The sequence below is a fragment of the Rhinoderma darwinii genome, chromosome 6 (assembly GCF_050947455.1).
Source record: "Rhinoderma darwinii isolate aRhiDar2 chromosome 6, aRhiDar2.hap1, whole genome shotgun sequence".
Lineage (NCBI taxonomy): Eukaryota > Metazoa > Chordata > Amphibia > Anura > Rhinodermatidae > Rhinoderma > Rhinoderma darwinii.
In genome coordinates, this window is record NC_134692.1 from 14,321,546 (window position 1) to 14,338,783 (window position 17,238).

At 42.4% G+C, this 17,238-nt stretch overlaps 1 protein-coding gene across 4 annotated transcripts in view; it reads right to left on the minus strand.

Moving 5' to 3' along the window:
• The window catches only part of ZRANB3 (zinc finger RANBP2-type containing 3), a 179,056-nt gene that overhangs the window by 30,943 nt on the left and 130,875 nt on the right, over nt 1-17,238 (minus strand). For all 4 annotated transcript variants that reach the window (XM_075829205.1, XM_075829207.1, XM_075829204.1 and 1 more), the window contains 2 exons: nt 15,219-15,708; nt 1,922-2,137 (listed from right to left, as the gene is read on the minus strand). In XM_075829205.1, coding sequence (XP_075685320.1) covers nt 1,922-2,137; nt 15,219-15,708 — 706 coding nt within the window. The remainder of the gene's footprint in view (nt 1-1,921; nt 2,138-15,218; nt 15,709-17,238) is intronic.

A 17,238-nucleotide genomic window follows, 5' to 3' on the forward strand; every position in this document is an offset into this window, starting at 1 on the left:
AGAGAGTAAAAGGCAGACAGACAGCAAAGAATTGGAGATCTGAGACAAGGGATAACACAACAAAAGTGATGAGGCAAAATAACACCAGAAAAAGGCAATAAAGGCAACGAGTCATAAGAGCGCAAGAGAAATAATGACAAACAGGAGATCGCGATAGAAACTGAGCAATATAAAAGGGGACGAAAAAGAGAGAATAAGCCCTCATGCACCCGACCGTAGCCATGTGCACGGCCGTGATTTTCGGGTCGGCCGGCCGCGGAGTGTCACCCACGAGCCACCCGCAAATCGCGGACCGTGCACATGGACGCGTCCATTATTTCCTATGAGCCTGGACCGCAGAACACGGCTGTAATAAGACATGTCCGTTCTTTCTGCGGTCCGGGCTCCTGGGCCATGCACGGACCGTAAAAACCACGTTCGTCTGCATGGGCCCATAGGAATGAATGGGGCCGCAATTCTCCCGTGGATTTTCAGGGGGAATTGCGGCTGCAAAAGCACGTTCGTGTGCATGAGGCCTAAGACAAGAGAGCGTAAGGGAAGTGACAGCATGGGATAGGAAGCAAAACAGCACGGTACATGAGAACAGGATCAAGACCATTGAGCTCAAAGGGCAGGTTTATATTTAAAAAACAAAACGTTGGAGTTTGGATATAATCTACAATGACTATGGATTTGAGCGTCACGGTCATATCCCAGCATTACAGCAACCTCAATGTTTTCCTATGTGGAAAAAAATTCACGTTACAAATGCAAAAACTCCATCATGGTCGGAATTTGTGTGATTGTCGCAAGTCACCTGCAACTTTTTGCCCTAAGAGGTAAACATCCAGTGTGTTTGTGAGTGACCATAAACACATCATTTGATCGCTTCTCATGTGCGCGTGTGTATACATATATTACAATTGTATTCAGAGATAATCTTAAATTTTTAAGAAAAAAAAAGTGAGACAAAAAAAACATCAAGGGAAATCCTGGGGAGAAAAACCGGGGCTGCTACCTGTGCACCGCCATCCTTTATGGCATGTCCCATGTAGTGACCAAATAATACAATTGCAAAGTATACAAATAACCAGACTATGCCCAAATATCGTTATCATCCCGTTGCCTAAATAAGGCTCAGTTCACATTACTCCCAAGTCTACATAGCCTTGACAGATATGACCAAGCCGTCCTTGAATGGATTCCAACAGAACCTCTTGACCGGTATTTCTAACAGAAAGAATATCGCTTTAGACCGTCAGAATACCGGAAACCCCTGAAGGAAAGTGGGAGGAAAAAACGGGTGTAAACCGAGCCTAACTCTGCCCGTCCTATAAACTACGGAATGTAGATGTATCCTGTTCTTTTCCGTAGGTTTTGAGAACCAAGGTGTGGGGATGGGGGTACATATTCTGGGTTCCCCCTTAAGTGGTGACAAGTGACCACATTGGACCGGCCCAGAATACAAACAAATAAAGTGAGGACAATAAAAGGCGATAAAGACGAGAAAATGTAGAAAAAGGACAGTAGTAAAAGAAGAAAGAAACAAAATGGCAGAAGAAATAGAGCTGAAACTGCTGGCAACAGAGTGAAAACAGCAAGATGATAAATAAATGGGGACTCATAGGGTCATGGAGGAAATGTACTGCGACAAGAGGAGCAAGAGGAGGCCCCGGGTAGGACAGTGCGGGGGTCGTGAATGACTGTTTAGACCTAGAGATGGATTAGGCAGAACCACCAAGTGTCATTGTACTACTATCCGTTACCTGATGGGAAGCCGAGCCCGGCTCCGTGCCGCGACAAAAACACATTATAAAAAGGTTAATTAAACAGACAGAAGAACATTGCAAAGTAATTCCCCGGCGCCATCCCATAGTACGCAGCTCTGTAGATTAAACAGTTAGTGGCAGTGGCCATGGAGGAAGTGTTCATTGCACATTACCTGGTTCAGTGGCTGCTGATTCCTCCCCGGGGTGGGCTTCTAAGTTGTTGTTTTGGATGTTTAGTAAATGATCCCCCTGTAAGTCACTTTGTGGAGCGGGGGGCGCCTCCTGCGGAGTGCAGTCGACAAGCTCATTATCCCCATCACTCTGACTTTGATTTTCTTTCTCCTCTTGAATGCTGGATACGCTCGCTGCTGGGGTCTGCATCTCAGAACCTGTCCTCAGAAAAAGAGGGACAATCTGTCAGCCTCGTGTGAGGAAAGTAACCAGGAAAGTCAAACTAAAAATCCTGACAACTTCAGAATGTTCATTTAGGAAGAAAGAAATTATTAACCCCTGTGTGTATCCGGCATCAGACCAGGGAACTATATTTTTATTGAACACATATCACTTTGACCATGACATAAAAACAGGGGACAGTATTATAGTAGTTATATTCTTATATATAGGAGCAGTATTATAGTAGTTATATTCTTGTATATAGGGGCAGTATTATAGTAGTTATATTCTTGTATATAGGGGGCAGTATTATAGTAGTTATATTCTTGTATATAGGAGCAGTATTATAGTAGTTATATTCTTGTATATAGGAGGCAGTATTATAGTAGTTATATTCTTGTATATAGAGGCAGTATTATAGTAGTTATATTCTTGTATATAGGGGCAGTATTATAGTAGTTATATTCTTGTATATAGGACCAGTATTATAGTAGTTATATTCTTGTATATAGGGGACAGTATTATAGTAGTTATATTTTTGTATATAGGGGCAGTATTATAGTAGTTATATTCTTGTATATAGGGAGCGGTATTATAGTAGTTATATTCTTGTATATAGGAGCAGTATTATAGTAGGTAAATTCTTGCATATAGGGGGCAGTATTATAGTAGTTATATTCTTGTATATAGGGGGCAGTATTATAGTAGTTATATTCTTGTACATAGGGGGCAGTATTATAGTAGTTATATTCTTGTATATAGTGAGCAGTATTATAGTAGTTATATTCTTGTATATAGGAGGCAGTGTTATAGTAGTTATATTCTTGTATATAGGGAGCGGTATTATAGTAGTTATATTCTTGTATATGGGGGGCAGTATTATAGTAGTTATATTCTTGTATATAGGGGCAGTATTATAGTAGTTATATTCTTGTATATATGGGCAGTATTATAGTAGTTATATTCTTGTATATAGAGGGCAGTATTATAGTAGTTATATTCTTGTACATAGGGGTAGTATTATAGTAGTTATATTCTTGTATATAGGGGGCAGTATTATAGTAGTTATATTCTTGTATATAGGGGGCAGTATTATAGTAGTTATATTCTTATATATAGGAGCAGTATTATAGTAGTTATATTCTTGTATATAGGGGCAGTATTATAGTAGTTATATTCTTGTATATAGGGGGCAGTATTATAGTAGTTATATTCTTGTATATAGGAGCAGTATTATAGTAGTTATATTCTTGTATATAGGAGGCAGTATTATAGTAGTTATATTCTTGTATATAGAGGCAGTATTATAGTAGTTATATTCTTGTATATAGGGGCAGTATTATAGTAGTTATATTCTTGTATATAGGACCAGTATTATAGTAGTTATATTCTTGTATATAGGGGACAGTATTATAGTAGTTATATTTTTGTATATAGGGGCAGTATTATAGTAGTTATATTCTTGTATATAGGGAGCGGTATTATAGTAGTTATATTCTTGTATATAGGAGCAGTATTATAGTAGGTAAATTCTTGCATATAGGGGGCAGTATTATAGTAGTTATATTCTTGTATATAGGGGGCAGTATTATAGTAGTTATATTCTTGTACATAGGGGGCAGTATTATAGTAGTTATATTCTTGTATATAGTGAGCAGTATTATAGTAGTTATATTCTTGTATATAGGAGGCAGTGTTATAGTAGTTATATTCTTGTATATAGGGAGCGGTATTATAGTAGTTATATTCTTGTATATGGGGGGCAGTATTATAGTAGTTATATTCTTGTATATAGGGGCAGTATTATAGTAGTTATATTCTTGTATATATGGGCAGTATTATAGTAGTTATATTCTTGTATATAGAGGGCAGTATTATAGTAGTTATATTCTTGTACATAGGGGTAGTATTATAGTAGTTATATTCTTGTATATAGGGGGCAGTATTATAGTAGTTATATTCTTGTATATAAGAGCAGTATTATAGTAGTTATATTCTTGTATATAGGGGGCAGTATTATAGTAGTTATATTCTTGTATATAGGGGGCAGTATTATAGTAGTTATATTCTTGTATATAGGGGGCAGTATTATAGTAGTTATATGCTTGTATATAGGAGCAGTATTATAGTAGTTATATTCTTGTACATAGGGGGCAGTATTATAGTAGTTATATTTTTGTATATAGGAGCAGTATTATATTAGTTATATTCTTGTATATAGGGGGCAGTATTATAGTAGTTATATTCTTGTATATAGGGGGCAGTATTATAGTAGTTATATTCTTGTATATAGGAGCAGTATTATATTAGTTATATTCTTGTACATAGGGGGCAGTATTATAGTAGTTATTCTTGTATATAGGATCAGTATTATAGTAGTTATATTCTTGTATATAGGGGCAGTATTATAGTAGTTTTATTATTGTATATAGGGGCAGTATTATAGTAGTTATATTCTTGTATATAGGGGGCAGTATTAAAGTAGTTATATTCTTGTATATAGGGGGCAGTATTATAGTAGTTATATTCTTGTACATAGGGGCAGTATTATAGTAGTTATATTCTTGTATATAGGAGCATTATTATAGTAGTTATATTCTTGTATATAGGGGGCAGTATTATAGCAGTTATATTCTTGTATATAGGAGCAGTATTATAGTAGTTATATTCTTGTGTATAGGGGCAGTATTATAGTAGTTATATTCTTGTATATAGGGAGCAGTATTATAGTAGTTATATTCTTGTATACAGAGGGCAGCATTATAGTAGTTATATTCTTGTATATAGAGGCAGTATTATAGTAGTTATATTGTTGTATATAGGGGGCAGTATTATAGTAGTTATATTCTTGGATATAGAGGCAGTATTATAGTAGTTATATTGTTGTATATAGGGGGCAGTATTATAGTAGTTATATTCTTGTATATAGGGGCAGTATTATAGTAGTTATATTCTTGTATATAGGGGGCAGTATTATAGTAGTTATATTCTTGTATATAGGGGCAGTATTATAGTAGTTATATTCTTGTATATAGGGACAGTATTATAGTAGTTATATTCTTGTATATAGGGGGCAGTATTATAGTAGTTATATTCTTGTATATAGGGGGCAGTATTATAGTAGTTATATTCTTGTATATAGGGGCAGTATTATAGAAGTTATATATGTAATGGCAGGGGGTAGGGAGACGGACAAGTGAGCCCTAATCTACCCGCCACTCTGTCCCTGCCTACTTGCAACGACCCGCCCTAGGCGACGGGGTACAACTGGGCGGCGGTCCCTGCGCTCAGTAAGTGCACGACAAACACGACAAACATACAAAGGAACACAAGCAAGGAAAAGGGGCCGTTGCCCACGGCAACACCGCGAGCAACCAGAGTGGTGAACGAGCCGAGTCAAGCCAGGAGTGTGCGAGGTACAAAACGAAAAGCAGAAGAGTAGTCGGTAAGCCAGGGTCTGTATGGAGCAGGATCAAAATAGCAGGAGCTGAAGCTGGGCCAGGAAACCACAAGGAAAGAATCACAAGCACCGAGGGACAGGAAGTGCAGGCTTAAATAGACCGAGGGCGGGAGCTAGCCGAGTCTGGCCAGGTTACGATAGGCTCTCCCACTCCTAAGCCTGCCAGCCTGAATGGTGGAAGCAGGAGTCAGTCTCAGGGATGTATTCTCAGGTGCTGACTGATTAGTTCTGGGAGTTAACCCCGAAGCTGTGCCTGGCAGATCCTTTACAATATTCTTGTATATAGGGGGCAGTATTATAGTAGTTATATTCTTGTATATAGGGGCAGTAATATAGTAGCTATATTCTTGTATATAGGGGCAGTATTATAGTAGTTATATTCTTGTATATAGGGGGCAGTATTATAGTTATATTCTTGTATATAGGGGGCAGTATTATAGTAGTTATAATCTTGTATATAGGGGGCAGTATTATAGTAGTTATATTCTTGTATATAGGAGCAGTATTATAGTAGTTATATTCTTGTATATAGGGGGCAGTATTATAGTTGTTATATTCTTGTACATAGGGACAGTATTATAGTAGTTATATTCTTGTATATAGGAGCAGTATTATAGTAGTTATATTCTTGTACATAGGGGGCAGTATTATAGTAGTTATATTCTTGCATATAGGGGGCAGTATTATAGTAGTTATATTCTTGTATATAGGGGGCAGCATTATAGTAGTTATATTCTTGTATATAGGGGACAGTATTATAGTTGTTATATTCTTGTATATAGGTGCAGTATTATAGTTGTTATATTCTTGTATATAGGAGCAGTATTATAGTAGTTATATTCTTGTACATAGGGGGCAGTATTATAGTAGTTATATTCTTGTATATAGGGGCAGTATTATGGTAGTTATATTCCTGTATATAGGAGCAGTATTATAGTAGTTATATTCTTGTACATAGGGGCAGTATTATAGTAGTTATATTCTTGTATATAGAGGGCAGTATTATAGTAGTTATAATCTTGTATATAGGGGCAGTATTATAGTAGTTATATTCTTGTATATAGGGGCAGTATTATAGTAGTTATATTCTTGTATATAGGGGGCAGTATTATAGTAGTTATATTCTTGTATATAGGTGCAGTATTATAGTTGTTATATTCTTGTATATAGGAGCAGTATTATAGTAGTTATATTCTTGTACATAGGGGGCAGTATTATAGTAGTTATATTCTTGTATATAGGAGCAGTATTATAGTAGTTATATTCTTGTACATAGGGGGCAGTATTGTAGTAGTTATATTCTTATCCATGATGGTGGACATGTCATCACAGTGCAAAGACAACAGAAAGTGCCTAGTGACCCCAGTTAGCAGTGGTGCAGAAACGGCAACAAATTTAAAAGGTCAATAGATTAGAATTGTGTTTTTCATAACCTTAGCAGAAATTTTGTCTTTAGGTGTCAGAAAACCCCTTAATATTCATTTAGTTTAGTTTGTCAGGTTAACAGTTGAATGGGCTAAAAACACTCAGAGCAGTTTTCACTTCCTTCCCCCTCTCATCTCGGCAGCTCATACAAATTACATTACTCAGCACGGGGTGACAGGGATCACAGGAGAGATAGAACAGGGTAATAAGAATGTGAAAATATAATTGTTGTTTTTTCCAGCACATCCCACAGATGATCGATCAGATTGAGATCTGGGGAATTTTGGAGACAAATCAACACATTGAACTCTTTGTTCAGGAATAGTTTGAGGAACATAATGTCTGCAGTGTGGCGGGGGCATTATCCTGCAGTGTGGCGGGGGCATTATCCTGCAGTGTGGCGGGGGCATTATCCTGCAGTGTGGCGGGGGCATGATCCTGCAGTGTGGCAGGGGCATGATCCTGCAGTGTGGCGGGGGCATTATCCTGCAGTGTGGCGGGGGCATGATCCTGCAGTGTGGCGGGGGCATGATCCTGCAGTGTGGCGGGGGCATTATCCTGCAGTGTGGCGGGGGCATGATCCTGCAGTGTGGCGGGGGCATGATCCTGCAGTGTGGCGGGGGCATGATCCTGCAGTGTGGCGGGGGCATGATCCTGCAGTGTGGTGGGGGCATGATCCTGCAGTGTGGCGGGGGCATGATCCTGCAGTGTGGCGGGGGCATGATCCTGCAGTGTGGTGGGGGCATGATCCTGCAGTGTGGCGGGGGCATGATCCTGCAGTGTGGTGGGGGCATGATCCTGCAGTGTGGCGGGGGCATTATCTTGCTGAAAAAGGGCATTGCCATTATGGAATACCGCTGCCACGAAGGGGGCACGTGTCTATAGAAATATTTAGGTCGGTGGTACGTGTCACATCCACATGAATGTCAGGACACAAGGTTTCCCAGCATTGTCCAGATCCTCACACTGCCTCCGCCAGTTTGTCTCCCTCCCATAATGCATCCTGGTGCCATCTCTTCCCCAGGTAAGTGACACATGCACCCGGCCGTCCACATGATGTAAAGAAAACGTGATTCATCAGACCAGGCGCCTTCTTCCATTCCTCCATGCCCCAGTTCTGATGCTCACGTGCCCATTGTAAGCGCATTCGGCAGTAGACGGGGTCAGCATGGGCGGTATGACCGGTCTGCAGTTACACAATCCCACATACTACAAGCTGCGATGCTCTGTGTGTTCTGACACCTTTCTGTCACAGCCAGCAGTAACTTTTTCAGCAATTTGAACTACAGTAGCTCCACTGTGGGATCGGACCGATGGGCTAGCCTTCATTTCCCACACTCATCAATGAACGTTGGGCATCCATAACCCTGTCACCGATCACGGGTTGTCCTTCCTTGGATCACTTCCTGTAGGTACTAACCACTGTATACCGGAAACACCCCACAAGACCGGGAGCACCTCCACAAGACCGGGAGCACCTCCACAAGACCGGGAGCACCTCCACAAGACCGGGAGCACCTCCACAAGACCGGGAGCACCTCCACAAGACCGGGAGCACCTCCACAAGACCGGGAGCACCTCCACAAGACCGGGAGCACCCTACAAGACCGGGAGCACCTCCACAAGACCGGGAACACCCCACAAGACCGGGAACACCCCACAAGACCGGGAACACCCCACAAGACCGGGAACACCCCACAAGACCGGGAACACCCCACAAGACCGGGAGCACCCCACAAGACCGGGAGTTTTGGAGATGCTCTGACCCAGTCGTCTAGACATCACAATTTGTCTCTTGTCAAAGACTCTATCACATCAACTTCAAGAACGGACTGCTCACTGGCTGCCAAATATATCCCCCCCCCCCCTTGTCAGGCGCCATTGTAACCAGATAGCCGATGTTATATACGTGCTTTCTAACTTCCTTGTGGTTCCTGAGAATTTTAGAATGTTTCTCACATAAATTTCCGTCTATCTGTCCTCAGCCACTCATGTTTCAATCTTCCAAATACCAGCTTGTCATTACTAAATGTAAAGCACCACACGGGGAGCACTGCTTCACAGCGCACGTGAAAGGCAACACTCGTACGATTAGTATTGCATCTTGGATTTTTACACCAATTTACTGCTGGAATGATTCAGGTCTATGTGCTCGTGGTGATGTGTATATGCACTAAAGTAGACAGACGGACAGAACGCCAATTACTGCTCGCCAGTGGAGTGCAGAACGTTTACATAACAATATTCTCTACTTAGATTATTTCAAATAAAAAATTCAAGTGTAACTAAACTTTCGATAAACTTCTGACGTGCCATAGTGACATGTCAGAAGTTTTGATCGGTGGGGATCCGAGCATTGAGACCCTCACCGATCGCTAAAACGAAGCGGCAGGAGCGATCGGGCGGGATAGCGCTGAGCCGCTTCATTTTTGATCAGCTTTTCTCAGAAAGCCGAGCGATTGGTGTACGGGCTCAATAGGCTCTTTTTATAGTTACCCTTTAAGCAACTTCGCAAATATTCTTTATACACCCTACGGTTTTGTGTCTACAGATCTTAGGCACACTTACGTGTCGCCATATTCTGCCGACATGTGTATCTCCACTCCCCTGCCTCCTCTTCTACTGTCTGCGGATATTAGGAGCAGGGTGGGGGGGGGGGGGGGTCACTGATCCTGTGGACTTCTTTATAGTCAGTGGTGTATCCATAGGATAGGCCATCAAAACTAGATCGGTAGGGGTCCAACTCTGAGCCCCCCTGCCAATAAGCGGTTCATAGGGGCTGGAGCGCTCATACAAGCGTTGCAGCCCCTTCATTGTTTAACCCAGGATTTTGTTCTGTTAGTACTTGCACATGGCGTTAGTTTCGTAGCGGCCCTGCGAGGTATTGCCGTGCTGTCCAGTGACGGGGATACCTTGCACAGCCGCCAAATTTGTTAGGTCTTTTTTAGACGTAAAATGAGCAATTGTTTCAGCGTAAAATTTTTTGCGTAAAGCACGCCAGCCAAGAGGTGACACGAGGAAAAGGGAAATATCCAACATGCCCGGCGCGTTGTGCCAAATGTATTATACGGCGTGCAGCATTGTGATAAATTTGGCGCAGTTTCTGCCTGTGTGGTCTAGTTTTATTCCGTTTAACTTTAGGACAATATTAACCCTCTAATGCCATCCGCCGTACATGCACGGCAGATGTTAGTCATCACGATACGGCGCCGGTTTATAAGCGGAGTCGCCTATTTTACACAGCTGACACCCGCCAGCAACCGTCGGGATCGGAGATCACGCCAATTCCCGGTCGCTTAACTCCTCAGATGCTACGGTCAATAGCGACTGCGGCATCAGAGTGGTTAGACAGAGGGAGAAGGCTCCCTCTGACCCCCGATTGCTTTCGGTCAGTGAATTGAAATTGTGGTTTACGCCCAGAAGCTGAAAACTAGTCCGGTCTAGTCTTGCGCACAACTCGTTACAAGAGAGAACTATGAGCCGATTAACCAGCAGTCAGTTTGTGTCACCTGAACGGGATCAGGAAGGGTTTTCAGCCGCTGGTTGTAAATAATTAATTTTTATTTGATGTTTTTCCTTATTCAAAGGCAGCAAGCAGAGATCTTAAAAAAGGCAAGGGTTGAACAACAAAGTATATTATATTTCTACATGGGTTTTTTATGCTGCGTCTCCCCCCCTCGATTAACATCATGGATGCAGTGGTTTACTCATAGCAACAAAAAAAAAAAAAAACAGCACTGCGGGTAGAACCCGAGGTGTGAACAGGGCCTAAAGAGGTTACAGCAAGTTCCTTCCCTCCTGAGATCTGCAGGTGTAACCAGACATTTCTGCAGTTCGCAGTTTCATAAGGGATTAGGAGCGTTCATCTGTTTGCAGGTAAATTGCTATAATTTTGAGTGAATAGATTTCTAACAATATAACGTACAGGAGATTATCACAGTGTTATCCTCGATCCTGCATTACATCCCTATTACTTGCAGCGGGGGGGATGAGATCTCTTGTAATGTACAGGTTGTGAGTGGTGTAACTAATCCTGGAGTGATGACGTCACTTCCGATCATAACAACTGTCTAATTGTCGCCATGTGGTCACCATCTTGTGTCGTTGCTGTGATATCGGCAGTCGCAGTTGGTAAGACGGGTGATTATTATTACCTGCACATTATAAAACACACTGAATAATATCACGAAGATCATTTATTTGCATCAGAGCGGGATACCTGTGATATAAAGAAATAATATACTAGTCACAGCTTTGTCTTGGCAGAATAATTTTATGCTTTCAGCGTCTGAGTATTTATCTGTTGGTCCCAAGATGAATTGTCCAGGATTAGAACAAAAAAGGTCCCTTACTAAAAACAGCGCCACTGTTGTCTTTGGGCTGTGTCTGGTATTGCAACTTCGTTTTTGGGGAAAAAAACAAGCAGACCTTTTTCTCTAACCCTGGACAACCCCGTTCGGGACCGGTTGTTATAGGCAACAAAGACCGCAAAATAAAGCCCCTTTTCGACAAGGCGCCAAAATCTAATGCCTCTTTTTTTTTAAACGTTTTTCTTCTGCCCAGACTACTCCATGTCTCCTCATTGCTGTGCGGGGGGAGGGAAGTAAAAACTGCTCCGGTTGCTATTTTTAAAACTTCATTAGCCCTTCATTCATTACCAATCTAAGGCCCAGTTCACACAGAGTTTTTTTTACGCCGATTTTGACGCGGAAACCGTGTTGATTTCAGTGGGAGGCAGAGGCGTTTTTCTTCCGCAACGGCATGCTGAAATCAATGGGAGGCAGAGAAACAACTTTCCGCCCTGTATTTTTGCCCGCGGTCCTCAACGGCCGTGGGTGAAAAACGCAGAGAAAAACGCGGCAAGAAGGTGAAGGAAGGTCAAAATCTGAATCAAAATTCCTGAAGGGAAGAGATTTTGTCTGCCTGCAAATGTCTTTATTTGAACAGGGCCACAGGCCCTGCTCAAACTGAATTTTTTTGCAGGTGGAAAAAATCTGCAGATAGATTTTGACCTTCCTGTACTCTCCTTGCCGCGTTATTCGCCGCGTGTTTCGGCTGCGGCCATTGTGCGCTGCAGGCAAAATACGCTCCCTCTGCCTCCCATTGATGTCAATGGGAGGTCAGAGACGGAAACGCCCGAAGAAAGGGCATGATGCCTCTTTTTCCCGCGAGCGGTTTATTCCGCTCGGGGGTTACAAAAAAACGATTCCGCCTCCCTCTGAAATCAATGGGAGGTGTTTGCCGGCATTTTTTGACGCAGTTTCCGTGTCAACAAAACGTGCCAAAAAACTGTGTGAACAGGTCCTTAGACAGTTCACATAAATCTCCTCTATGAGGGACAAATATACGCAATTAAGGAGGACCGGTCACCTGCCTGACAGGTCTATTTGAGTAAATATCTATATTCCCCATTTAAGGACAATTTTCTTAAATCTCTGCGTTGTGCTATTCCTCTGTTACACCTCTTAGAAATGTATGAATAAATTAACAACTGGGTGTTACCAGTTGGGGGGGGGGGGGGTGTCCCCACACTGACAAAGTCCAATCAGTGCGGACTCAGAGTGAGAATGTGTAGGGACACGCCCCTTTGACAAGGTGAATGGCAATGCCCTAATGTAAATTTATTCGTACATTTCTAGGAGTAATAACAGAGGAACGGGACAATGCAGAGTTATAAGAAAAGATCTTCCAGAATTGTTATTTAACCGGGAATAAATGTATTTACTAAAAAAAAAACACGTCAGGAGAGGTGACCAGTCCTCTTTAACCAGTTCTCCCCATGGTCTGAAGATACTAATGTAATTGCAGAGGTCCACAAGGTCACTTTAGCTTCTGTGGCAGTGGTAAAATTCCTTAGAAATCCAAAAAGACGACATATACGGCCTGTTCCATCTTGAGAATTAAAAGGGATGTTCAGGTTTCCAAAAAACATGTGTTTGTCGATTCAGGAACAGCGCCACTCTTATCCATAACCTGAGTCAGTTCAGTACTATTCGCTTGGATGGAGCTGCAATACAAGGCTTAGCCCACAGACAAGAGTGGCGCTGTTTCTGGAAACAAAGCATGCCTTCTTTTGTAATCTGCAGGTTGTAAGTGGTATTGCAGCTCAGGCCCATTCACTTCAATAGAGCTGAGCTGCAATACCAGACACAACCCAACCCATGTACAGGAGTGGCGCTGTTTCTGGAAGAAAGCAGCCATGCTTCTCCGATCCTATACAACTCCTTTAGGCTACATGCACACGTTGCGTATTTTGCTGCGGAAAATAAGCAGAAAAATCGCAGGAAACGTTTTTCGGTGCGGTTTTACGTTTTGATGCTTAAATCGCGGCGTTTTCATGCTGGGTGACACGCTGCAGATCTCAAAATCCGCACCACAGGTCAATTTACGCGCGGGAAAATAATAAAGAGATTCCCTAAAATCTAAGCTGGTACTGTATTACGCTGCGGTTTTGCCGCAGGCAAATAGGCGCGGAAAAATTGCACGTAATATGCACCGTGTGCATTGACCCCTTAAGGGTTGTAGCTCTGACTCGAACTTCTAGAACAATGCAAACTTTTGTGGAACGCCGAAAACTTTCCCTCATGGTCCCTGGCACGCTGCAGATAGTTAGAATGTAATGCAAACGCAGCATCATTAGTCTGTGAAAGAACTAAAAATCTATAATTTCATTGCCCTTTTGATCATAAATCTCAAGACGGGGAAAGAAAACAGCAGGGCGATGAATGTTAGGCTTATTTGCTGCCATGGAAACGGGACCTCCGCTCCTGCCCATTGAATTCACATCCCGCTGACATTAATCAGAAATGTCCATTTGTGCCAGCTTAATGCCATGCCATAGCGGCTCTCAACATACGTTCTTGACAGAAATTGGCACCTTTCACTTTCCGAGGAGACACATTCACAGATTGATGCTCAGGTAGGATTTTTGTCCCCTGCGCCGGCATTTAAAATATGCATAACCTCGAATGCCTCAATGAGATTCTGTTTCTTAAAGATTAATTTGGCGTATTATTATTGCTACTATTATATACAAATCTCAGGTCGCTGTGCGCTGGACATTATATCGCTTACTGCGCCTGAAACCGATATTATCGGAGGAATCAATAATGCGCAAGATACACAAAAACAAACCCACCAAATGGAGAAATCGCTTCAAATTGTACTTGCCGTTCCTCGTACGTCGTCAATATACCTTATTATTCCAACTGTATAGAAAAGCGTAGAAGACAACGCTTTTTCTACACAGACAATATGCAATTTGACAAAAACGGGAATAAGTACGGCACTGCTTCTCAAATGATGGTACAAATACTATAGAATGATGAAGTTTATTCTCAAGGCTACGCGTTTCAATGCCGCACCGGCATCTTCCTCAGGCCTTGTATTTTTCTACACAGAGGCATCCCGCAAAGATACGACCATTCGTTTTTGGTCCAAAATATTATGCGGATTAACTTATTAATACATCTATATAGCGGTCAAGATACAAATCTAAAAATCCCTGCAAAAGCGTAAAGGGAGACACTAAGTCCGTCACCAGATTCGCCCCTCCCCCTCCTAAGCCGCTTATACTGCTAGACAGGTGTAGAGTAATACATTGGCCACATACCATTATTACATATGATGGGGCATTTAAAAGTGTAAAAAGGCGCATCAATTTATCCAGGCGCCATATTGTAATTAGGGACAAGGTGTCCGCCGAACAGGAAAGTGTCCTGCACATTCATCCCTAACGCCTCTGAGTCCTCTCCCCTTGGGACTCGACTGACGTCTCTGCTCATCTGCTTGGCTGGAGCAGCTTATGACCCAGAAGACGGACGTCTTAACGTCCAGAGGGGAAGGATCGTTAGGGATGAAAGTGCAGGACACTTCCCGATTTGGCAGACACCTTGTCCCTAATTACAACACAGCACCCGGGGTGTTTTTACATTTTTGAAAGCCACAAAATATGTATGACGAAGGTATGCAGGAGTGGTGTAAAGCGGCTTGGGGGGTCTGATTCAAATTATGAAATTCTGTCTGCCTTCAGCCAACACTAGAGGGAGCCCACGAGCAGGAATTTTATAATTTAACGCTGTGTAGGAGATTTGAAGCTCTGTATCAGAAAAATAAGGCTCTGAAGATATCCAGAATGTTGGATCTAAAAATTACATGATAACAGGTGGACATTCACTATAGCATACACTTACCTTTTCTACGCCTAGGACTTTCACATATCTCACAATAAGGCAGCAAAGGATTATTGGTGTATGTGCAGGCTGGGCAGTTCCACTTCTTCTCTGAGAGTGCGGGTCTGGGGGGAGTATGTAAGGCGCCATCAGAAAAACCACGCGTTTTAGGTGAAGAAAACAAGGTAGAAGGTTTGCCACTCCAAGATTTCCTCTTTCCACCGTTGCCACTTTTAGGGGTAGATTTGGGGGTCTGGCTACCTGATGTCCGGAAACGTTTGGCTTGCTGTTCAAAGTCTTCCTCGGGATAGAGGGCATCAACATCGACCACTTCGCTGCTGTCTGACGAGACTTTGGTTTCGGAGGCAAACACTTCTCCTATAGCCTTGTCGTCTGTTTCAGCAACTAACTCTACACATTCTTCTTCTTCTCCAATTCTCTTGCGTTTTTTCTCGGCGTCCGGTTTGGATGAGAAGAAAGAGCGGATGTCATGCTGCTTGTCTCTCTCGAACTGTGAAGAGACAAATGAAATGTCAAGTGATTATATATATATATATATCCTTTTAATATGTAAAGAGACTTTCCAGTCCTTCAATACGGGGACAATACCATTACCATTTAAATACTGCGCCATTCCAGTACCGACAGTATAGGGGTGCCCGCCACAACTTGCTGGACGATGGTGGTAGGGACTAGGGCTGGGCAATTAATCGAAAAATAATCAAAATTGAAATTCAGCGCAATTAAATCGACGTCATCTTGCTCATTTCCATTTTATCAATTATTTTTTCCCGATTTAAACTATCGGCATCTTCAGGACGCAGATACAGTTGAAACAAATGGTGGAGCAGGGGACCGTAAGGTCCCTGCTCAACCAATCACTATGTAACGCTGGACGCGGGGCACTGACGTGATTGCGACTGTCTGCGCCGAGCTGCACAGACCAGAGGAACAGATGGATTTCCTCCACTTGTCATTGGAACGGGTTTAGGTGAGTATGTATATAATTATTTTTATCAGGCACTATTGGGGCAGCTATGGGGGCATAATACAACGTGGGGGCAGCTGTGGGGAACTTTATACTGTTTGGGGTGCAGCTATAGGGGCAATACACTGTGTGGAGGGCAACTATAGGGGCAATATACTGTGTGGGGCAGTGTCGGGGTATAGTATATATAGTAGTATACAGCATGCTTGGGGAATAAATATTAATTTAATGGCATAGCATGCAAATAGGGGGTGTGGCATGTAAAAGGGGTGTGGCACGCAAAAGGTGTGTGTCCTTATATTTTGATTTAGGTCATAATTTCCCACCCCTAGTAGGGACTGTCATAATTGGGCTACATTTCCCATGTCGATCACTGACTTTAGATCCATTGAAGGAGATTTATCAAAATGTACCCAAATTTTCGTTTTCCCATATTATACACAAGAAAAAGTACGGTCGTAACCAAATTAATTATCCAAGTAAATGATTATTGCACGGTGCCATCCAGGTAAATGATACATGCTGCCCGTATTAACCAGTCTGGAATCTGGTTGTTTGCTCCGGGCAACGCCTCAAGTTTTGCTTGGAACCGGTTTCATAAATCTCCCCCATTGAGTCACAATGTCTATGATTCAGTCTGTCCAGAAATACACAAGCAGCCCTCTCCGTAGACAGCGGTGATCACATATGCAGCGATCGTAGCCGATCCCCAGCAGAGCGGCGCACTCTCAAGCAATGCAAAGTTAATAAGAGTTTGTGATGACCTTTGCGGAGTTAATTTCTCAGGATGCTGCAGAATAGAGTTGCAATTAACATATACACAATAAACTGAAAATAGAATGTATTTATTACAGCTCGGCCCGCGGGAGGAGGGGGGGGGGTATAAAGTTGCTAGGATTCGTTCTCTCACTCATCCTTCGCTCCGGTGGTAACCGTTAGTTATTAATAAGAGATAAGAGACACTTTCTCCAGCTTTTCCACACTACTGAATGGCAAAGCCACCTTACAATGTAGTGCTCAGCTGTTTTATGCTGGGGAAATCTGTGTAAATGC